Source organism: Danio rerio, chromosome 17 (assembly GCF_049306965.1).
Source record: "Danio rerio strain Tuebingen ecotype United States chromosome 17, GRCz12tu, whole genome shotgun sequence".
NCBI classification, from domain to species: Eukaryota; Metazoa; Chordata; class Actinopteri; order Cypriniformes; family Danionidae; genus Danio; species Danio rerio.
The window spans coordinates 51,166,408-51,191,382 of record NC_133192.1 but is presented as its reverse complement, the minus strand read 5'-3'; the positions used below and the strand labels follow the sequence as shown (position 1 = coordinate 51,191,382).

At 38.1% G+C, this 24,975-nt stretch overlaps 1 protein-coding gene across 1 annotated transcript; it reads left to right on the top strand.

Annotated features, from left to right (window-relative positions):
* The first annotated feature begins 17,212 nt into the window (after positions 1 to 17,212).
* On the top strand, positions 17,213 to 24,470 carry LOC101883153 (uncharacterized). The gene is made up of 3 exons (XM_017351849.4): positions 17,213 to 17,393; positions 17,598 to 24,198; positions 24,403 to 24,470. Exon 2 carries the CDS (start codon positions 19,915 to 19,917, stop codon positions 22,459 to 22,461), a length of 2,547 nt encoding a protein of 848 aa, XP_017207338.2. The 5' UTR covers positions 17,213 to 17,393; positions 17,598 to 19,914; the 3' UTR covers positions 22,462 to 24,198; positions 24,403 to 24,470.
* The last annotated feature ends 505 nt before the right edge of the window (positions 24,471 to 24,975 follow it).

The following is a 24,975-nucleotide window of genomic DNA, read 5'->3' as shown; positions in this document are numbered from 1 at the left end:
AACAGTGCTTTAAAACACCTTTTTAAAGTGTTACACAGTTTTGTTGATTTTTGCAAAATGCAATTAATAACAAAAGAGAAATTGCAATTAATGTTTTAATTGAATCCCATATACACACTTTTCAATATAATAATTATTTGGGTAGATTTTATATATAAGTTGTCTTTATCTTGTTTAATCTGTTAGCTAATCAAAATCTTCTTCTTAACTTTTTATTATTATTATTATTATTATTATTTTTATTATTATTATTATTTATTTATTTATTTTTTTTGCAGAAATAGAATGCCTGTATATAAATAAAGTTAGTGGCTGTCACACAGTCAACTTCTGCTCTAGTGTTTTACAAACTGGCTTTGAGTGTTTCAGAGTGATGGACAACTTATGGACATTAAACATTGAAACAACTACTAATGATAACACATCAATTTATATATCATACTGTATATCTATTCTTATATGTGCCTGCATATAGAGGCATCCATTTTTTCCTAAATCATTTTTTGTAGTGCACACAAAATTTATAATCATATTATAAATGAATACCTGCCAGCTTACACTTATTTTTAACAGTTTACAATTCTAGACCTCCAAAATGCCACTTTCATCCAAACGACCTGCCAAAAATGGCATAAAAGCATTTACAGTGTTTAGTTGAAAATTATATCATGTAAACTCCCCTCTGTAAACCATCCTGTTCTCCATTCTCCTGTTTTGAAGAGCAACTCAACCTCTTGGCTATGGAGGATTTTATGAGTTGCTGCAATTTGATTGGCTCATTAGAGATTTGCATTCATAAGCAGGTTGAGAGGTGCCCTTTATAAAGCTGACACTGAGTGAACCAGCCAATATCAAGTGGAAAGAGAAAAGAAAGAGAGAGAAGAATTAGTTCTAAAAGTGAATTGCCTCAGTGCATCTGCCTCATTAACCTCATCATTATTAAGGCACACCGGGGAATAATAAAGCCAGAATTCAATATTGAACTTCTGTAAAAATCACTATTTTCATTATTCACAGCCTGATATCTTCTGCTTTTACTGTCCTAAAACTGAGCAGCCAGCTTGTAAACAGCAAGCAAATTTGTATTATGTTCTAACTGCAAGCAATCTGATGTGGAAATGGGCTATAAACTGCAAAATGGACAGGATATGGAAATTGCGGTCTTGATTTAGAAGTTTTAATGGCTTCTTGTCATTCAGATTTTAGAATGTAAATATACAAACCACAGATTGGTGATTCTGTAGCTGCTGTTGTGAAAGTCATCATTCTGAGTATTTTACTGTTGAGTTCGGATGTTTTGGGTGCATTAAAGTACTTTACATTCCTGTTATATGATACACACATCTGTCAGGACACCAAACTGAGAAGATAGATAACCCTTAAAACTGAGATTTTCCGGTACCATACTAAAGACCAAGGGGTATTAAACCAGAATAGACCATCTACAATGGCAACATGGCTGCATATGCGAGTCAGGAGATGCTCAATTGAGTATTTATTTGCCATTACTAAGAATTTTCAGAACAAAGGAGCTTATGTTTTAATACATTCATAACGGCATTCTTGTTTTAGTGGCTGGGAATGACCTTTTTAAAGTGTTTAATGTCATTGTTGCTGTCTTTTTGTGCTTACATAAATGTAAATGTAATGATGGATATGGCCACGGTGTAGATGCACAGTTCAGTTACGAGCCTATTGCCATATTAAATCATTATGATAACATGATAGCATTGCCTTCAGTGATTTCCTGAAGCTAAATATCAAAAAATAATGCAACTGGGATAACTACAGTGGTCGCGATCATCGAAGTCATTCGAAGTAAGAACTCGCGACAACATACAATGATGTGTGCAGGTGATGTAGTGGTGTCCCATTTCCCATGAAGTAGTGTCCCATAGGGGTGAATTTTAAAGCCTTTCCCCTTCACTCTCTGTTGGAAGGGCCAAGCGGAAGGGGTAGAGTTAAAAAATAGAATTGGGATTGGGCATAAATCTCTCAGAGTTGTTATGACAATATTAACATGTGAATTTCATATAAAGGTTTTATCATTCTGTAGACTTTTTTTGTAGACCATGTAATTTAACTACTTCAATATTAAAGTTGTAAGACTGGGTTTTAACTGCAGCGGTTCGAATTGTAGTTTTTCCAAATGACTAAAAAGTTATCAGTATGATGGTTAAAAAAAAAAAAAAACTGTACATTTCTAGTCAAACCATTCTTCAGCAGTCCTATACCAAAACTGGAAATAAGGGCAACATTAATAGCTAATAATGTGGGAGAACAGTGTTATTATGTAATTGTATTGTATTGCAATATGAAACAATTAAGTTTTGATGTTAAATCAAAAGTAATTCACAAATACTTGACAATGAAATGAATTATCTATGGTTACAACTGAATTAGTTACAAATAACTGTATAAAATGATCAAATGTGAAATGATAAAAAAAAAATAAAAAAAAAAAAACATGTGACAATTGTACCCAGCTTAAATTAAAATAAAGTTACAGAGAGAGACAGGGGAAGGGAGAGAGAGACAAAGAGAGTAAGGCCCAATCCCAATTCTATTTTTGTTCCCAACCCCATCCCCTTCCCCCTTACAACCAAGGGTTAAGGGGAAGGCCTTTAAAATTTACCCCCAAGAATTGGGACAGCACTACAGCACATGCACAAGTCATCATATGTCATCGCCATCTCTTGCTTCATATGAGATCAGACGATTGCTACTGCTGTAGTTATTCCAGTTGTGTTATTTTTTTGGTATTCATCTTCAGGAAATCACTGAAGGCATATATTATGTTATCAAAATGATCTAATGTGGCAATAAGATCGATAATAACTTTACTGCGCATTTACACAGTGGCCATAATCATCTATGTAAACACAGCAAAAGCAACATAAACATTAAAACAGAATCTGTAAAAAGCTCATTCTCAGCCACTAGACTTTTCTGACAGGGTATTCAAGTGTGATCGAGTGTCAGAATGTTGTGGGACTGCTGTACAGGAGTTATAATTATTATTAGGGATTAAAGATCACAAATAGATCGTGAAAATTTAAATTTTTATTTTAGCGTTTTTTTTTTTTAAAGCATGATGGTAAAACACGAACAGGATTGTCAATATTTTAAAGCGTGTTTGTTTGTTTGTTTGTTGTAAAAATTCGTAATAATGACAAAAAATAATGGTCCTGAAAAATCTTCGTTTGAAGGGGTGTATACACTTTGCCCTTAGCCCTACGCCTTCGAGCTAAAGAGAATTGGGACACCACTACCCCTTCACAGGCATGCGCAAAACGAGGGGTAGGGGTAAGGGGAAGGGCTAAAGACTGGTTTATACTTCTGCGTCAAGTGACCGGCGTAGCTCACGGCGCAGGCAACGGGCGCAGCTGTGCATTTATACTTCTGCGCGCTGTCTCTGTTGGTCTGCATTAACATTTCCAAAACGCTAGTTGTCAGTGAGGTGTAAATGTTCCTTTGTGTCGAGTTTTTTCACTGCTGTTTTGCTTTTCCTGAACACTTCCTGGTTGTACAAGTGACTCAAACTCGCTCATTTTGAGGCAGGAACCGGCGGACGTGCAACAACTTTAACTATGAGGTAAACACAAAACAAAACTGTCCATCCGGAGCTCCTTCACAGGACTCCACACTTGTAAACAATCGCTCGCGCCATTCGCGCGGCTCTCGGTCCCGCCCAGACTCGTCAGCGCTACCAAGCCTACCAATCACAGAGCTTGCGCTACGCGTCGTTGCGACGTGTAGTTACATTTTTTGAGAGGGGCACGTCAGCGACGCAGACGGCCACGGCGAAGGGCTATACGTCAGCGCCGTAGCATACGCCGGTGTTTGACGCAGAAGTATAAATCAGCCTTAAGGGGTAGAATTGAGATTGGGCCTAAGTAGGCCTCAAAGAGCCTGGGAGCAGTAGAGCCAGAGAAGATAACCTCCAGAGAAGGAGAGGAGCAGAGCTCAGGAAAGCGCAGAGGGAAAAAAAAGAGACAGAGCAAAGTTTACCAGCTATTTTTGTCTCTTTCTTGACCATATGACCAAAGCCCAAATACTGAGAGATTCAAACTGACCAATCAACATGTGACCACATTTTTAAACCCCCAAAGTCCACACACCAGGCCCTGATCTAATCAGTATCTGCCTTTGGACTTTGTGTGAGTCTTCTTTGATGAAAAAGGCTTTTTTTTTATTTATTTTTTTGCCATATAAACAAATGCATATGATAATTTAGACTCCTACAAAGTGAAATGTAACACCATAACACTTTTGACAATAAAAAATGTCAATGCCTTTTAAAGTCAATAAGATTAAATAAACAATGGCATAAGCAAATTTGTTAGATTAACCCAATATTATTTTAGAACTGATCTTCAGACATGTACATTTCAAAACTGGAATAAAACATCTGTCCAAAGTAGTTTTTTGGAAATCCAACACAAAATACCTTGCTTTAGCAATCTAGTTAAATTCGTCAAGTGTTTTGCTGTCTATTTACCACAACTTTTAAATCATCATTACCTCAGGAAATTGCTGCTCCGCTGCAAAGTAAATCTGCTAGACAGTGCAGCTTGATGATAATTGTCTGTCTGTATATTATATTTCATTGTAACATGCGGTGCTAAGTGCTGAACCTCTTTTGGTGCTTTTGAGCATTGTCGCATCTGTAATTATCCATACAGACAAAATCGCTTCACAGTTCTGCTTTAAAGCGGCCAATATACTTTCCTCTATTCTCTCTGTGCAATTTGCATAAAAGGTATCATGGTGAAGTATTCTTCTTAAAGTGCTTTTCACATCGCTAGTACAGAACGACAATGAAAGAGAGGTGTTCATTCAAAAACAACATTTTGAGGCAGTAAGTAATGGCTAGCAATAAAGTAAAGAGTGGATTAAAATGATGTACGCTGTGGCAGAGAATTCACTTAATTCACTTTGAGAACAGAGATTTGGACATGAAAGATTTGATTGTTCTGCAAGAGTACGTGAAAGCCATGAGCAAGCTGTGAATAACCTATTCTAGCAGTTGCTATTTAGCATAGCACTGTAAGCTTCTGCTAGCTAAATCGGTAACAACACATCCAGTGGGGAAAAAAAGAAAATAATAATAACAATATAATAATATTAATAATATATATTATTAATATATATTAATAAAATAATAATATATATGCTGTATAATTATTACAAATGCTTCTGCTATAGCTAAATCAGCCAGAACACATTGAGTTCAACACATTCACACTCTTTAAAATTTAAATCATCTGGAGATGTTTTATTGTAAATAAACAGTTAAACGGTCAGTAATATATATTATTTTTAACAAAGGATAGAACGAATGGTATGTATTAGAAAAAGCTATAAAATAAATTAGCAAAAAGTTTTGCCTAATAAAATTAATAGCTATTATGAATGTAAAGAAGTTATCATATCCCATTAATCTTTTCTTCACCGTATAACTTTAAACACTCTGATTAAAGAGCAGCGAATGTATCTCTCGTTTAGATTTTTCGCTTGATTACATTAAATAACAGAGGTGTCACTTTAAAAAATACACACATCTGTAATGAAAGCGTTCGATTGCTTTCCTAATTGTTTATGCTCATTGAAGACAAAATTTGTTGTGCGTAAAAGAAGCTCTCCAAGACGTATTTCTTTTGATTTTATAATTATTAATTATGCGTATATGTCTGTTCAAACACAAAACCCACACTTTTGCTCCACTTCAAATCGCGTGTACAGAATCCCTTTGGAAAACAGTGTCTATGTATCACTATGGATTGCATCTGACAGGCACGCACCGCTACATGAACTGCCTGCTTTGAGGATTGCATAGGAGGGACAACAGCGCTTATAATAGAAAGGAAGAGTCCTGCCATTTTTATATTTATTTCAAAGAGTTTTCATGCCTAAAAAAAAAAAAAATAAAACGAATCAGATTCACATTTAAGAGCAAGGAGCTGGTTGTTCGGCATTATGAGTTGATTATCGGGAGGATCGGCTCTTTGATGTTTCTAGACAAATTACCAACCTATGTAAAACCTGACGGGTTCCCGGTTGCAAAAAGAGACAGGTTGCAATAGCAAACATGTTGTGTTGTGCGGTAGGATGCCAAATTGGAAATATTAAGTCCAAATATAAAAAACTTATCTTTTACCGTACACCACACTGCTTTTAATGCCAACCACAGACGTCTTTGGCTAAAAGGGAGCTGAATGAAGTGATGACCTAATTTAAAATGCTTGACTCTGCAGTCCTCATTTTATATCAGGTAAGTTCACGGTATGCTGAATCATACACATTATTCATTTTAGATTGCAGCAGTGAACTCAGCCAAAAAATAAATAAATAAAAAGTTACATATAAGTAAATAAAATGCGAGCACTGAATGCTAAGAATGAAACGTGAAATTGTAAGCTTCGCTATTTTCTAAACCAAATAGCTTTTCTGTAGCAAAGTTATTATTTTAAGCAAGTAGTGCAGTTTGCATCCCCACAAGCTACATTTACCGATCGCTGATCAATAAGTGACGACACTGACATTCACGGAGCTGTGAGGCCGGTTTCTAGCCAATGAAAGTAAATCCATATGATGGCAAGATTGACACTTTCTTTTTCTTCTTTTTCTTTCTTCTTTTCTTCTGTTTTACGGTGGTTAACAACAAATAGCTTGCTACATTTCCATGACGATATCTCTTAGTGTAGTGACATACACTGGGGTTTAGTACGTTTTAAGTAGAATAGCTAATAGCTTAGCTCACAACATTTTTCAAGTAGCTTGCCCAACACTGATATATATATATATAAATCCTATAACTTCCTATAACTTTTTTTTTTTTCTGGAGAAAGTTTCGTCGATAAAGTTTTTATCATTTTTTTTCAAATTATTATTATTATTATTTTTATTATTATAAGGGCAATATCATTAGCCTCCTTAAGCAATATTATTTTTCAATTGTCTACATAGCAAACCATTATTATACAATGACTTGCCTAATTACCCTAACTTGCCTAATTTACCTAGTTAAGCCTTTAAATGTCACTTTAAGTTGTATAGAAGTGTCTTGAAAAAATATCTAGTCAAATATTATCTATTGTCATCATGGCAGAGATCAAATAAATCAGGTATTAGAAATTAGTGTTATGTTTAGAAATTGTTTTAAAACAAATGTCTTTCTTTTAAACAGAAATTAGAGGGAAAAATATAGGAGTGTTAATGATTTTGGAGGGCTGATAATTCTGACTTGAATGAAATTTGAGAAAACAAAACACATTCCATAGAGCCCTATGTAAAGTTGTATGCATTTTACATTGCTTGAATATTCAAGTGTCTATTTCCTTTAGAAAGGACATTCTTGATGCCATATGCATTGTATGTGTGTGCGCACGTATGAGGCCAGTCATCTCCTTTGATAAAGGTCAGGACTGGCCATGATGGATGACTGCTGCCGCTGCTTTAATTTGAAATAAAGAGCAATAAAGGGGAGGCCTGTGCTGGTGGCGAACAGAGCCATGATGAAGGAGTCGTTAGTTAAGCAAAGGTCGCCGGCTCCTCCTCCAGAACCCACAGACCTTGTCAGGAGTGTGGAGATCACATGATGCAAAGCAGCTGGATGGAGAGAGATGAAGTGTGAAAAGAAGGAAATAATACACACTGAAAAAGTCAGAGTGTAAAATATATACTGTGCTGTGAAAGTGCTTTATAGAGATGATAGCAGATGGAGATTGGTAGCCTTGGTGCTCAGGTATATAACAGGTTATTGGGTGATTAACATATTCGTGTACAGTAGAGTTTCCATTATACTCCAATAATCAAATTCAAATAAATTAACATTTTGATTGCTTATTTATTTATTTATTTATTTATTTATTTATTTTTTAAGGATTAATGCTACTGTTACTTTACTTAGGCCCTGTTTACACTGTCGGATTTTGATGACCAATTCCGATTTGTTGCCTATATCTGATTTTTTTGCCTGTCTGTTTCCACTTTATTTTAATTGTGACCCATATGCGATTTATGCAATTACACTTTTTTATACAATTTACGACGTTGCGCATGCGTAAAGGTGGGTTTTAGTATATGCGCCACACTAGCCACGATGGAAGAAATTGTCTTCTGTGAAATATGCCAAGATCTGTAATATATCTGTAATCTACTGGAGTATTGTTTTTTTCTCCTACTTCCACGTTTACTTCAGTACAAATTTTCAATGAGTTTAATATTTTTACTCCGATAGATTTTTTATGTGCTGATTTTTTATGTGCTTACTCGTTACTAAGGTTGTCAAAATTATTGATATTAGTTCAGTAATAGATCATAACCGGTTATTACGAACTGATGTCATTTATCTCCTATGCGTGATGTCGCAGTAGAATACTTTGGCGAAGGATGCGAGGGCGAATAAAATTACTACAAAAAAGTTAGATAAATGTGCACAATTCAACTGCTTGTGAGTTTGCTCGAGTGTCTTTCTTTGAAAATGAAGGCGGCCAGCACATAAGCAGCTATTTCACTACTACGGAGAAATGCTTTAAACTCCATCTCTGCCTCTCTATCTCTCTCTCTCTCTCTCTCTCTCTCTCTCTCTCACTCACTTTGGACACAGCTGGTGTGTTTGTGAGGTAACTTTTCCTCTCCTCTAGGCTGTTTTCTCCACGGTGTCTATTACGGATTACCTGTGATAACTGCAAATTATGAGCATACAGACTGTAACCGCGGCTGTTCTTCCTGTCATCGATAAATGGCGCTTTCATTTCTAAAGCCAATCACAGCCCTTTCTGTTGAGCGAATAACCTTTCTGTTAAAGACAATAACCAATCATAGGGGTGTAGAGATCTTGCCTGTCAGCGCTCAAAAAGCAAACAGGAGAATATTTACATTAGTTTATTTGCTATGAATGCTTATGCTGTTTTCTGTGCATGTGTTGGAGTTTTGTTTGATACATTCAGAAAGAGTGTTTTCTTTGAGCAGATAAAATAAAGGTACAGTTCACATATCTTACTGCTGTGTTAAAGGACAATATTATATTACAAAAAATATATAAATATAAATATATTTATAGATAGAAAAAAATAATTAAAAAAATCGAAATATGTATGGAAAGCATTGTCAATGCAACGAGATGCACCGTGATTTCGAATTGAACCTAATGGATGTTATATTAATCCTAACCAAACCAAACCGTGAGACCAGTGTAGATTCACACCCCTACTCATTACAATTATAGACCTTTTTCTTAGCTGCTGCATGGAGGGCGCCATAGTGACCAGCGTCTTTCGGTAGAATGTTTAGAACTCCGTTTACAGCGTTTACAACCGGTAATTTTCGATCCGAAAAAGGTTTCAATAGCATCCGTTGTTACACTGTAAAACCCAACAGTCAACTTTATGAAATGAAATGAGTGTAGTTCACTCAAAATTGACATAGTTAATTCTGCTCATTTGAAAAGAGTTTTGAACTCAGTGTTGAAGGTAATGACGAGTTAATTAAAAACCGCATTACTTCAACTTAACTCAATGCAGTAAGTTCAAAGTACTCAAATAGATTAGTTTTACAGTACTCAGTTGGTTTGATTCCTTTTTATTTATTGGGTTTTACTGTGCTCAAATTGCTTTGTTACTGAAATGGATTAAGTTCACAGTACTCATTGGGATTAGTTTTTTAACTTAAATGGATTAATGCAATCGGTTTTCTTGAACGGTTTGAGTTACCTTAACTTATTGGGTTTTTTAGTGTAGGGGCTTTTCCCCCCAATCTTACACTGCCCTATTTTAGGACAATCTGGGAGGGGATTTTTTTTTACCTCCTCTTTCCCCAACATATGTTATTTCCTATTTTCCTATGCTACCTCTAGACTGATTTGTCTTGTATGTATGTATGGATGTATGATGCTTGTGTATGGTCAGAGGGGTCCAATTTCGCTGCATGTAACAGTGTTGTTACAAATAAAGGCTCATCAAAAATCAGATATTAGTAATTTAATGGAAAAGAGCAACTGAAACATTCTTTTAAATGTTTAGTTCAACCATAAACACATAAATAATTACAAATGAACAATTACAGATGTGATACATATACAATAATATACAGATTGAAGGATTATAGCTACTGTTACTTCACTTATATCATCTTTGTCTGCATATTGATGTTTACCGGTTGTTTTATCTGACACTTGTGTATGTGTTTAGTGAAATATGAGCTGTTGATTTGAAGCATTGTATATTAGATTGTTTGTTATTTATTTTATATTCATATTGATGCTTGTATTTATAATGCTTTAATGATCCTTTTATATTTTTAGACTGATTATTTCACAGTCATTGGCTAACTCTGGAACTGTATACAACATCATTAGAGAAAGCATTATGCTATTGAAGTATTTACTATAAAAATGCCTGAAGTGAGAAAGGACTAGATGAATCAAATACTGCAAACTAGAAAAACAAAAAATGTAAATTTGTAGAAAAATGCACAATTTCTCTCATGGGATTCCTGTTTATCAGGCATGACACTGCAGTGAATTTGCATGCAAGGGCAAAGGAAGCAAGATAATGCTGACATGGAGACAGGCCCTCCCTGAGGATTCTGGGACAGGCTGTGTTAACATGCAGTCAGTGAGACCCAATGTCACCCGAGAGCAGCTGAGACACTGAGAGTCCTCGCTTTCTTACAAAGCCCTGGCTTTACAGCAACACCCGTTTAAGGTTTCCAGCACTTTAGGGGAAAGTTACGAAGAGAACTACCGAAGAACACTCTCTTTTTTATATACAGGATCCAGTCTCTCCTTTCTGCCCTTACTCTGGATAGACATTCTGTAATGGCAGTCTGTTTTCTTATCTGTCTGCCCTTCTGTGCTATCAAGATTGGTGTTCTCTCTTCTATTCAGAGAGATTAGCTGCTGGAGTGGGCAAGTGCCCACCAAGAGTGCTTTAAAAAAAGAATGAAAAAAAAAAAAACCTCAATACACAACCTTATTTTGAAGTCTTAGTTCAGTCTGGCTTTTAAGGCTCAAAACATGTTTTTCAAAGATGTGCAAACTAGGCATTTTAGTTTTAAAATGTATAACTTATGCTACGTTTACGCCATACATCCACACTACCCTTGGTTTTTCGAGCCCCGAAAACAGATCAATTTGAAAACATTAAAGAGGCCGTTTTGGTTTTAAAATGCTGCTGCTCCATGTCAGTGTGGATGGGGGAAAACAGAGACAGACTGAATACGGAATATGGAGGCGGATCTGATTGGGACTTTTTCTCAATGATAAGTACACAAAGTTAAAGTCTTAAATTCTTAGCTTGCAAGTTCATACTTTGCAAGTTTAATATGGAAAACAAACTCCCGATGACACGGTGGGTAAATCTTCAAAGGAAACGTATACTTTATAACATCATTTGCGTTCCACTGGCTATGTTGTTTCACTTTCTTAACAATAGAATGAAAACAGGATCTGAAGAACTGCCAATTTACATTTTGATATTAACAACTTACCAGACACCAAACATGTTAAGGCATCATGTTGCTACAAATCCATCTTTACTGTATGCATATTTATAACTAAACAAAGCCTATAACATAACTACCTCCTTTCATTTTCATAAAAAAAAATAAAATAAAAAAAAAATAAACATACCTGTCTCTTTCGATGAATGTCAGTTTTAATAATCCATAATGGCCCTTATAAAAGTATAACGTACAATAAGTTAAAGGGCACCTAGTTTACCCCTTTATTAAGATTTAATATTATGGTTCTTCTGAGTGTGTCAGTTCAGGTTCAGTTCAAAACACAGTTCAGATTTGTTTTAGTATAATGTGTTAAAAAATGTAATTTTGGGGCTGTGTACACAGCTCGTTGTTTTAGGGGTGTGTTGCTTCACATTAAAATTTGTTTCCACTTCCCGCCCAACTTTACAAGGGGGCGGAGCCAAGAGCTCCTCCGCTTTGTGTATGGCAACAGACAGGCAGACAGAGAGAAGCAACATGAGTGAGAGGACCAGCATTTAGCCGTACATGTACGACTCAGACACAGACCAAGTAGAGACTACAAACTCATTTGTGTCTTTGTATAGTTCTACAGCCAACTGTGTGCTGGTTTGAAGTTCCAAGCTTGTATACAGAGACTAATAACCACGTACACTGAATTAACTTTGACTGAGGCTATAACTTAAGTGCGTCACACACTAGATGCGAAAATCAGAGCCGTGACACGGCACACCAGACGCTCACATTCGCATGTTATTGAAAATGAAACTATTCAGATGGCGCTTTGTGCCGCGGAAAAAATATGAACAGTGTCCTGAGTCGTGGCTGGGCGCCGGTGTTTAGAATTCTAAAATGCATGGTGCTGCAAGTCGCCAAGCAGCGCTTCTAGTGTACGACCTGCTTAAGGCAAGTTCGATTATTCCAATGGAGGTATGCGCATGTGAGGCAATGTTAAGATGACAAAGAGCTTCTGTGACCAAGGCTGAAGTTTAAGGAAGACGCAGTGAAAAGTACACGTTTGCAAACCCACCTAAAGTCACAAAAAACGGCACCGATAAGAGCGATCATGTGGTGAATGTTGATCTTGTGTTAAGCCTAATGAGCCTTATATCTAAAAATAGAGCAAGCGTAATTCTTTTGGTGACATCACTTTGACTCGCACGCTGAAAATGGCAGATGTCAAACAACAAACTAAGGGTATGGTAATGTGTGCCTGTGAATCAATATTGGTGGGCGAAGGGATCGTAGTTTATGTTGTTAAATTGAAATAAAAAAAAGGACTGGGTGTGTTTATATTACCCCAAAATGACTGTCTATATACTATACCTACACATATGTCTGTCCAAACAGTTTGAAGTAGATTGTTCACCATTGGTGCCCTTTAATACAATGTAAAAAATAACGGCAAGCAATCAGTCAAATATGCAGAATCAGTGTACATGGTTACATAAATTAACATATTAACTTACCTTTGCGCTAAGCCAAAACATGTTACCTGAAAACAAGTCATTTGTTAATCATTATATATAGACAAGATAAAAAAATATCATGTTTAACAACTTTAGTGAGCTGAAATCCAGCAGTAGATCTTATGTGTTGTGGTCAAAGCACCCGCTGACTGCCTGGAGCTCAGACGAGCGCATATCTGCGCATGCTAGAGTGTGTGGTCATGTGATGTGCGTTAACATTGGTGCGAAATGCTAAATGAATGGCAGTGTGGACATTGAGCGTTTTGGTTCTATAACTCCATTTTAAAACTAAAACGCATCAGTGTAAATGGGGCCTTAGATTTCCTTAGTGTTCAGAAATGAGAAATTAAAATTTTGGGGACGACTAAATGTGCACTGTAAAAAATGCTGGGTTCCACACAATCAATTTGTGTTGAGGCAACATGAAGGAATTTCGTTTTTAGTTTTTACAAATTTAAGCAGATTGAACATAAAGCAATTAAGTTGTACCCCCCAACATTTTTTGTTGTTTTAGCTCATTTTAATTAAGTACTTTGGACAAACAGCAAACGTAATTATTTAGAGCGTAGGGAAATTTTCATTTTTGGGTTGTAAAGGTCCATCTATTAGCCCAAGGATAAAACTAACAGCATGGTCAAAGGTTAATGTGTGTAAGCCTTTCGTAGCTCTTCTGAAAATAATTGTCTTGTTTATTATAATTTGTTTACTTCCAGCTCTAAGTTTTATCTGACTCGAATTTTAAGGGATCATAAAATTTAGACTGTGTTGTAATGGATCACTTTCACCAAAGGTTTGTAAATTTTGATATTTGATTATTCCAGATATAGTTGAAGTCAGAATTATTAGCCCCCTTGTTTTTTTTTTTTTTTTCCACCAATTACTGTTTAACAGAGAGATTTTTTTTAATACATTTCTAAACATAGTTTTAATAGCACATTTCTAATAACTGATTTATTTGATCTTGCCATGATGACAGTAAAAATGTTTTACTAGATATTTTTCAAGACACTTCTATACAGCCTAAGGTGACATTTAAAGGCTTAACTTGGTTAATTAGGCAAGTTATTGTATAATGATGGTTTGTTCTTTAGACTATCGGAAAATATATAGCTTAAAGGGGCTAATAATTTTGACCTTAAATGTTTTTTATTTTTTTATTTCTTTTATTCTAGCCGAAATAAAACAAATAAGACTTAGAAAAAAAGAATACTATAAGACATACTGGACTGTGAAAATTTCATTAATCTATTAAAAATAAATAAATAAATAAATAAAAATTTTAAATCAGAGAGGGGCTAATAATTCTGACTTCAACTGTACACTATACTATCAGTTATTCTTTCATTAGGAATCCTTTGTCGTTCTGAGTCCATGCCTGGCCAATTTCACAGCCCTTCCCCATTTGGGCTCGCGAGCTTTATTCTTAGTTAGAGGTTTGATGGTTTGATGGCAACTGGTGCCTTTTAACCCTGCCAACTACTGCTTGCTCTGTGACAGAAAAGGTAGTGAAACTTGCCAGATCAAAAGTAGTCAGAAAGCTAAAGCTAAAGGCAAACAAATAAGTGCTATTCACTTCTTTATTTGTGATTTCATAGTCGTAAAACATTAAAGGTCAACAAAAGTTTCCACTCAGTTTTCCGGTAATAATGATTTCAGTCAAATTCAAAATAAATCAAATAGAATATTTTATTTGTCTGGTAAAATTGTATTATAGAAAGCCAATTCAGAGATAATACTGCAAATATACAATATCCTTTACTCAAAAATAAATGCAAGAGTTGGGGATGCATCTCAAAGACTCACGATCATATGACATGTTTATGATATGATATGTCTCAGGCCTTTACCAGAGATGGGTTGGGGCTGATAGGGCATCAGATGCGTAAAAAAAACGTGCTGGATAAGTTGGCGGTTCATTCTGCTGTGGCAACCACGGATTGATTAAGGGACTAAGCTGACAAGAAAATGAAATGAAATGTTTCAGGCCTGCAGTAGACAGTAGGATTTTGTGATCCATAATTGCAAAACCCACACTTATTAACAATCATATCTATTCACCTACATAAAATTACTGAAGACTTCATGCTGGTTAATAAGTTGGCTAGTTCAGCCTTTTGTGACAACTTGATCAATTTGGCACACCAAGGCTAATGGCTGTCATCAAATGAGACTGGTATTCGGAAATGCTTATCTCGGTGGAGTCCAATTTATTTGCTGTCACCTCTTAACCACGCCGCTTGGCATAGATGCATCAGCCGCCACCCCTCCGGTGCGCTAGCCCTCCATTAGCAATGTTAATCAAACGATGATGCAAAGCCGAGGAAGTCGCCTTTCAATTTAGCATGCAGAAGCTAATGGCTTCCGATACCAAACAGGGCCTGATGGATTGGTCAGATGTGGTAATTTAGACACTAGATGAAATGAAGGAGGGATTTTTACTGCCTTTATGTGCAGGAGGGTAAAGATGATCGAGGGTGTCCTTATTTGGCCTTAAAGGTTTTGTAATTGGAATCAATGAGGTGCATCCATCAGTATCATGCTAAAGAAATATTCAGTGTCACACGGCATCAGCACCTTCATTTTTCCCTACTGACAAAAGAATGCAGAATCAATATTTATGCACTGAATTTAAGTATCCTGTGTGTCTTGATATAACGTATGCATTATGTCTATACATATAGCATTTTGAGGCTAGGTGGTTTCTCAACCACATTTCAGAAAAGCACTGAATGAATGATTCAGGATGGGTGCGTCTGCATATGTTCATGATCATATAGGTGTGTGTGGCTTGGATAAAAGTGCTTTTGCCAGATTATATGCATGTCTAGACGATGATCGTGTCAGATGATTTGAATGTGTTGATACATTACCGTTTATTTGCCTACCCTTCTGAAAACCCTGGAGAACGACAGATAGAGGAACGAGCCAGCTGTTGATTATCCAGGCCAGTCATATCATCACATCTTTCTCATTTGTTTAGAAGAGATTACATCTTTCTGCTCACTCAGCTGCCAAACATGAAAAATACCTTTAGGAAATGTGAAGCAATGGTTGTTGGTGAATGCTTAAATAGTCATTCCTATATAACATTTTTAATTAAGGTATTGAACAGCACATCTTTATTGCTATTGCATTTCAGTGTTAAAATGATAAATTGTATCTGTAAACAATAAACTATAGAGATCTTTGAATTTTTTTTTTATTTTTTTTTTATGGATGAGTTCCTAACCCCTTGTGCATCTCACTGAAGCCAAAGTCCCTTTAAGGCAAGTCATTCCACCATCTCTGAAACATCTGAAAAATCGCATTCTGTCTGAATGAGGAAACATCAAATTCTCTAAAACTGTTTGCCAAATGTATGATTACATTACATATTTGGAATCACCAATAAAATTAAACAACATCTGTCTTGTAAGTTTAGTTTCTAAACATTTGAATCAAACAAAAACTGCATTTTATCAGAGTGCCCAAGCTAATGACCATGCATACTCGAAAGGAATGAGATCACAACACCAACCACATTTATGGCAGTCTTAGGGGCCAATCACACGAATGTGCCTTTACATTGCAAAACTACAAGGCGCACCACACTGCCTTTTTGTTGCCTTTTGTTGCCTTTTTTTTTTTTTTTTTTTTGCTAGGCCATGACTGAATCAGCTGGGTATTTTGCGAGAGTGTTGCTGTTGATATCGATATAACTTTAATATCGAATAATATTGTGATATTCAATATTTGTGAAGTCATACAGCTCTGGATAACTTGAATCAGCAACCACAGGTCTCTCCTCCATCTTCAAAAATCTCCCTTGTTGCTTTGGCCACATAAACATTGCAGGCACCTCAGTGGAAACCCAGCACCTGTTGTCATTTGATTGGGGAATGAAACAGATGCGAGTGACGTAACGAGCTGTTTCCACTGAGAGTTGACTATTTTTCAACTAAGATAGCACAGCGCGCAACAGCAAAAACGCGAGGCGTGCAGGGTGCATAAGCAGCACTTAAAATGCTTGCGTCCGTTAGTAAACCATTCATAAGAGGCGCCTCTCAACGTGTAAATAACCCCAAGTTATTTAAGTTAGGTTTCAGTCTTAATTATTTATGCTGCTTTTAATTACTTCTCTATTTCTTTAAAAAATTGTTGTGTTTTTGTTATTTATTTGAACTCCGCTTTGCACTAAGTTATTTAGCCTATAGAGACCCTTATTTTGACGCGCGGCTTGCCGGAAGTGGTCAGGTGCGCGAGCGCGCGCAGATCACGGAAGCAGGGAGATCGGAGAAGCGCGCCTAGCACGAGGGAGAGAGCGATCGCTTGCACAGAGAAATGCACGGAGCTAATGTTACATTTAAGGACTGATTTAGGAGAGATTTAATGCATATTTGAGTTTGTTTTTTGTTCTGTTCATCTTCATTGTTTGAACACCTGGTTGGAAGGGAGAACAAGGTAGATGAGGACATTTTTATACATATTGCTAAAATTTGATGCATCTGTTAGCTTGCTAATAATTTAAATTGCTATTTTATCGTAAAATTAGTCATATATTTGCAGATACTTTATAATATTGTCACTAAGTTTATTGTTTTGTCTTATTATGTGAACTATTATTCATTACATCTTTTCTATTTGTGTTTATTCATCTGTTCTTAGCTCTTACGGTGTTGTACAGTCTTTAAGGACGGCTATCACAACAATAAAGGCACAAAGGAGGACAGTGCAACATCAGTGCATGAGTTTATTCCTTTTATTTCTCCAACCGGGCTGTTACAGTAAGAGCTTACACCCACTGACATTATTTGCTGATGTAAATGATGACGGATCACGGTTCCAATTTGTGCACTCCTGCAAAAGTAAACGAACAAATTGATAATGTTCAAAACAAAGAAGTTGATGAAGAAATAGAAGTTCAATCTGAAGAATTAGACACAAATGTACGTCGCTCTACCCGTGAACAAACTCAGACAGACAGGATGCTTGCATATCAAAGGGAGGAGTCTCATAAAGCAGAAAGAAAGCTTATGCATGCATATGAAAAATGGAAGGCTGAGGCTCGGAAAGCAAGAAGTCAGTTGAAATTAGACATTTCTGAGAGTGAATTAGCATCACTCATAGACTCATTGGAAAAGGAAAAGGACAGTGTGATGAATGCATACATAAGGGTTAGAAGTTATGTAACTCCACCCACTGATATGAGAAGGAAAATTGATGCTTGTGATGCTGTTACAAAGGATATAGTAAAAATTGCATACGAGAGGATCTCAGGGGTAGATGGAGGCTTTGACAATGAAACCGTAAAGGGGCATTTACGTGAGCTGCTTGAACGAGACTACGCTCGCTCTGTTTATGGTTCTACTGTTTCAAGTCAACCCTCTCTGAATTCTATACTAATGGCTAAACGCATAGAGGCAGCAGCAGAGCTAGCAGCTAAGGAAGCAGAATATGCTACTGTAATAGAAGAAAGGGAGCAAAGAGGAAAATTACGACTTCTAGAAGAGAAGCAAAGAAAAGAACTTGAGGCTCAAAAAGGCGAGTTTGAAAGGCTCCAAGCGATGAAGGAGGTAAGAGCAGCTAGAGCAAGACTGGAGGTGTATGACAAGGAAGAAACTGTTGACACTGTTAATCAAGATGAAGGGCTGCAGCAACCTGTAAGCCCTCCCACGCATAAACCAGTATACTTATCCTCCGTTAATCCAACGCCTAACATTTTATCACAGAGTCCCAACGCTGATGTGTCTCAATTAGCGCAGGCTGTCCAAGATAGCATAACACTAAACAGACTTCCTATGCCAGAGCCCACAGTTTTCAGTGGTGACCCCATTCACTTCATAGAGTGGAAGGCTTCATTTCAATCACTCATTGATAAAAGACATATCTCTTCAGGAGACAAGTTATACTACCTGAAGAAGTACGTTACTGGGCCTGCTCTGAAAGTGCTAGATGGTATCTTTTACAGAAATGATGAGGAGGCTTACAAGGACGCGTGGAAGAGGCTTCTAGATCGCTACGGACAGCCATTCATCATACAACGAGCATTCAGAGAGAAACTCGCATACTGGCCTAAAATTCAATCCAAGGACTCGGTAGGACTTCGAAATTTCTCTGATTTCTTGAACTCATGTAAGGATGCAATGCCACATGTAAAGGGACTGGAAATATTGAATGATTGCGAAGAGAATAGGAAGCTTGTAAGCAAACTCCCTGATTGGGCGGCTGCCCGCTGGAATCGTCAAACCACACAAACGCTGAGTGAAACACAAGATTTTCCAACTTTTCGAGAATTTGCCCATTTCATGTCTGTTGAAGCTGAAGTTGCCTGTAATCCAGTCACATCCTTTCATGCCCTTCATGTTTCAGAACCTAACAAAGAGAAAAATTATTTCAAGGTCAGTAAACCTAAAGCTAATGTCTTCCATACAAAGACTGTCACACAGCATGATAATTCAAAGCCCACTGGAAAGGTCAATAAGCCATGTCTGTTCTGTCAAAATGGTGAACATCAAATTCATGAATGTTCTAAATTCTCTGCAAGGTCTCTTGAAGAACGTAGACAGTTCGTAAAGGATACAAGATTGTGCTATGGATGTTTGAGGCTGGGTCACAGTGCCAAGGACTGCCGCTCCCGACATTGCTGCAACACCTGTAAGGGAAGACACCCTACCTGCCTACATGATGACAGCTTCAATAGAAAGGTGAGGTCTTCTTCTGCTCAGAGCCCAGAAAATGTCCATGAAGGAGTTGCGACCATGTCATTGAGAGTAGAATCTGGATGCACGCCTGTTAACACCTCTATGATTGTGCCAGTGTGGTTGTCCACACATAAAGACCCAGTTTCTGAGAAGCTCGTCTATGCTCTGTTAGACACACAAAGCGATTCAGTCTTTATTGAATTGCAGTATGCAAAAGTCTTAAAGTCGACTCCTGTCCCGTGACGCTTAAACTCACTACTTTAGTTGGAAAGGACTCCTTGATGTCAAGTGAAAGGATTTCTGGTCTTCGAGTTAGAGGTTTCAATTCCTCACTGATTATAGATCTACCCCCTGCATACACCAAAGAATGCATTCCTGTGGATCACGCACACATCCCTACAATGGAGACTGCAAGTCATTGGAAACATCTAGCCATTCTAGCAGACAAAATTCCCCCACTTCAAAATTGTGAGGTTGGACTATTGATAGGATACAATTGTTCCAGAGCGCTAGCGCCCCGAGAAGTAATTCTTGGAACGGAGAATGAACCATATGCTGTTCGCACGGACCTCAGATGGAGCATTATAGGTCCTTCCTTAACACATTTTGAGTCCCAAAGCAGTGCTGCCATGTGTCATAGAGTGTCTATCAAGGAAATACCTGCAGTAACTCCCACAGATGTGATAAAAGTGCTGGAATCTGATTTCAAGGATACAGAAGGGCACACTAAAGTGACGTCTCAGGAGGACATCATGTTTCTGAGAAAGCTGGAAAAGAATATCAGATTGAACAAGGATAGTCATCTGGAAATGCCCCTGCCATTCAGGAAAAGACCATATCTTCCAGATAACAAACCTCTTGCTGTCATAAGACTTCAACATTTGAAGAGGAGATTAATGAGGGATCAGGAGTACAGAGAGCATTATGTAACATTCATGGAGGAAGTAATAGAGAAGGGTAATGCAGAACAGGTGTTTGAGGAAGGACGAGAAGGAGAAAGATGGTACATACCACATCACGGAGTGTACCACTCGAAAAAGCCAGGGAAATTGCGTATAGTTTTTGACTGTTCAGCCAGATACAAGGGAACTAGCTTGAACGACCATCTTCTAACTGGCCCAGATCTGATGAACAGCTTAACTGGCATCCTTTTGAGGTTCAGACAGTACCCTGTAGTCCTAATGTGTGACGTGGAGAAAATGTTTCACCAATTTCATGTAGACCATGCGGATCGTGATTATTTACGATTTCTATGGTGGAGAAATGGAGATTTCAATTCACAGCCTCAAACCTTCCGCATGACAGTGCATTTGTTTGGAGCCTCATCGTCCCCTGGATGCGCTAACTATGGGCTGAAGCATCTTGCAAGAGAAGGTGAACGTCTGTATCCTCTGGGCTCGCAATTTAATATGCAAGATTTCTACATGGATGATGGAGTTTCCAGCATTGAAAGCACAGAGAAGGCCATCAAATTGGCTGAAGAAGCTCGTCAGCTTTGTGCACTGGGAAGCTTAAGGGTTCACAAGTTTGTGTCTAATGACAAGGAAGTCTTGAAGACAATACCACCCTCAGAGTGTGCGGTAGATGTTACAGCTGTCGATCTTGCTCTCACTGATCAGCCTTTGGAAAGAGCTTTGGGCATATACTGGAGTCTGGAACAAGACAATTTCAAATTCCGTATCACTGTTAAGGACCAACCAGCAACTCGTAGAGGGATACTGTCCATAGTGGCCTCATTGTTTGATCCCTTAGGCTTTCTTGCCCCCTTTGTACTCAAAGGAAAGACCATTCTGCAAGAAATGTGCCGAAGTGGTATGGGTTGGGATGATAACTTACCCGCTGATCTACAATCAGCATGGGAACACTGGAAGGCAGATCTAGTTAATCTAGAAAAGATTGAAGTGCCTCGTTGTATTGTGCCTTCTGGCTTTGGGAGAATCATAAGGAGAGAGATTCACCACTTCTCAGACGCCAGCATGAGTGGATATGGTCAGTGTTCATATCTCGGACTCGAGAACGAGCAAGGTGACATCAGTTGTTCGTTGCTCATGGCAAAATCTAGAGTGGCCCCACTCAAGATCACAACAATTCCTCGGCTAGAATTGGCTGCCGCAGTGGTGTCAGTTGCAGTGAATGACATGTTGAAGGAGGAAATGAACCTGGCAGATGCAGAAGCGTTTTTCTGGACTGACTCACAAGTGGTGTTAGGCTACATAAACAATGAAGCCCGCCGTTTCCACACGTTTGTGGCAAATAGAGTACAAAGGATTCACCGCACCACAACTCCTCAACAGTGGCGGTACATTTGCTCAGATGAAAATCCAGCCGATTACGCATCGCGTGGTCTAAGTGTTAACAATCTTGTCACTTCCAACTGGTTTAGAGGACCTAAAGTTTTATGGGAAAAGCAAATACCTCCACCTATGGAAATCAGCAAGCAGCTTCCAATTGGCGACCCTGAAGTCAAGAAGGTTCAGTCACTCAACACGCAAACTGTACAGTATTCATGTTTGTCAGACCGTCTCACCAAGTTGTCCTCATGGTCCAAAGCTATCCAAGCTGTTGCACGTTTAATACGTCGTGTCAGGAAAGACAAGTCACATAATCACAGTACATTGGCGGAACGGAATGATGCACTATGTATCATAATCAAGGACTTACAGAAGCAGACATATGCAGAGGAGATAACTTTACTCCGTAAGGGCAAACAACTACCTCGCAGCAACAGACTATACAATCTTGACACCTTTGTCGACCAAGATGGATTGCTGATGTGGGAGGGAGACTTTGTGAGGCATCTATCCCTAATGCTGTTAAGTATCCAGTGATACTTCCGAAGGAGCACCAACTTACAAAACTCTTGATTGCTGATTGTCATGAGAAGATGGCTCATCAAGGAAAGGGAATGACTATAAATGAAATCAGATCAAGAGGATTCTGGATTACGGGAGTTAACAGGACTGTAGCTTCCTTTGTACGACAATGTGTGAGATGTCGCAAGTTACGTGGACCTACAGAAGAGCAAAAAATGGCTAACTTACCCTCAGAGCGCATAGAGCCATCCCCTCCATTCACATACAGCGGGATGGATGTTTTCGGTCCATTCATCACCAGCAAAGGTCGCAAGTCAAACAAGAGGTATGGACTTCTCTTTACCTGTTTCTGTTGCAGAGCCATCCATATTGAGATGCTGGATGACATGTCCACCGATGCCTTTATCAATGGCCTGCGTTGTTTCATTGCTATCAGAGGAGCAGTCCATCAAATAAGGTGTGATCAAGGCAGTAATTTCATTGGAGCCAAGAATGAGCTCACCAAAGCTATGGAGGAGATTGACACCAACCGTCTGGTAACATTCTTAGCGGAAAAACAGTGTGACTTTGTTTTTAATGCACCTCATTCAAGCCACACTGGCGGAGTTTGGGAAAGACAGATTAGAACTGTCAGAAGTGTTCTTCGCTCCACCCTGTCACAGTCATCTGGAAGGCTCGATGACTCTTCTCTGCGAACATTCTTTTACGAGGCCATGTCCATTGTAAACAGTCGTCCGCTCACGGTTGATAGTCTAACTGACCCAAGTAGCCCTGAACCTCTAACCCCTAATCACCTCCTCACCCTAAAACCTACTCAAGCCCTACCACCTCCTGGCAAATTTGTCAGGGAAGATGTGTATGCCCGTAAGAGATGGCGGCATGTCCAATACTTAGCGGAACAATTCTGGGGACGTTGGCATAAGGAGTATGTGTCTAACATCACAACAAGACAGTGCTGGCATACACCAAGAAGGAACATGCAAGTAGGAGATATTGTCTTGGAGAAGGCAGTGGATCTGCCCAGGAATGAGTGGCGCTTGGCAAGGATTATTGAGGCAGTCACTGACAAGGACGGATTGGTGAGAAGAGTGAAAATACAGTTCGGAGACAGAAATCTGGGGAAGGATGGTAAAAGTCCACATAAACCATCTGTGGTGGAACGTCCAGTACAGAAGTTGGTCCTGCTGATGGAGGCAGCCTGAACATACTGACATATCCTTTGAGTAAACAGTTCATAGTAATATATGTTTTAGTGTTGTTTACATCTAGTCTTAAATGGTTATAGTAGTAGTAATTATAATTCATTTAAAATCATTCGTGATTAAAAGGTTAAAATTCATAATCACTCATGATTGGTGGGAGTGTAAATAACCCCAAGTTATTTAAGTTAGGTTTCAGTCTTAATTATTTATGCTGCTTTTAATTACTTCTCTATTTCTTTAAAAATTGTTGTGTTTTTGTTATTTATTTGAACTCCGCTTTGCACTAAGTTATTTAGCCTATAGAGACCCTTATTTTGACGCGCGGCTTGCCGGAAGTGGTCAGGTGCGCGAGCGCGCGCAGATCACGGAAGCAGGGAGATCGGAGAAGCGCGCCTAGCACGAGGGAGAGAGCGATCGCTTGCACAGAGAAATGCACGGAGCTAATGTTACATTTAAGGACTGATTTAGGAGAGATTTAATGCATATTTGAGTTTGTTTTTTGTTCTGTTCATCTTCATTGTTTGAACACCTGGTTGGAAGGGAGAACAAGGTAGATGAGGACATTTTTATACATATTGCTAAAATTTGATGCATCTGTTAGCTTGCTAATAATTTAAATTGCTATTTTATCGTAAAATTAGTCATATATTTGCAGATACTTTATAATATTGTCACTAAGTTTATTGTTTTGTCTTATTATGTGAACTATTATTCATTACATCTTTTCTATTTGTGTTTATTCATCTGTTCTTAGCTCTTACGGTGTTGTACAGTCTTTAAGGACGGCTATCACAACAATAAAGGCACAAAGGAGGACAGTGCAACATCAGTGCATGAGTTTATTCCTTTTATTTCTCCAACCGGGCTGTTACACAACGCATAAATCGTATTAGGTGTGATCGGCCCCTTAGGGTGCTTTCACACTACTACTTTTGGTCTGCACCCGAGTTAGTTTGACGTCAGAATACTGTACGTTTAGCTAGTGTGAATGTGTCTTCTGAACTCGGGTGCACAGCCATGACCCGTATCCGAGTCCGTCTGAAAGAGGTGGGGTCTGGGGTTTTCATTTTCATTTGAAGCATCCCCGCAACCCCCTCCATTCACTCACCCTCTGTTCATACATACTCGCACAGGATGGTCATTTCAAAGTGTGAAGGTTCTAAATCAATCCAAGTGACTTTATTATGTTTGATATCATTTGAAATGTCTTAGTGTGATTGGTACAATGGTCTCATTCCATCAGCAATGGACATAATCAAAATAATAGATATATAACTTCTGGTATCTTTTGAACCACTGCAAAGGGTGTGCCTTTACTTAGAGGCAG

What these genes read in the sequence shown, in the direction of transcription:
- LOC101883153 (XM_017351849.4), top strand. Translation starts at nt 19,915, where the DNA reads ATGTCAAGTGAAAGGATTTCTGGTCTTCGAGTTAGAGGTTTCAATTCC.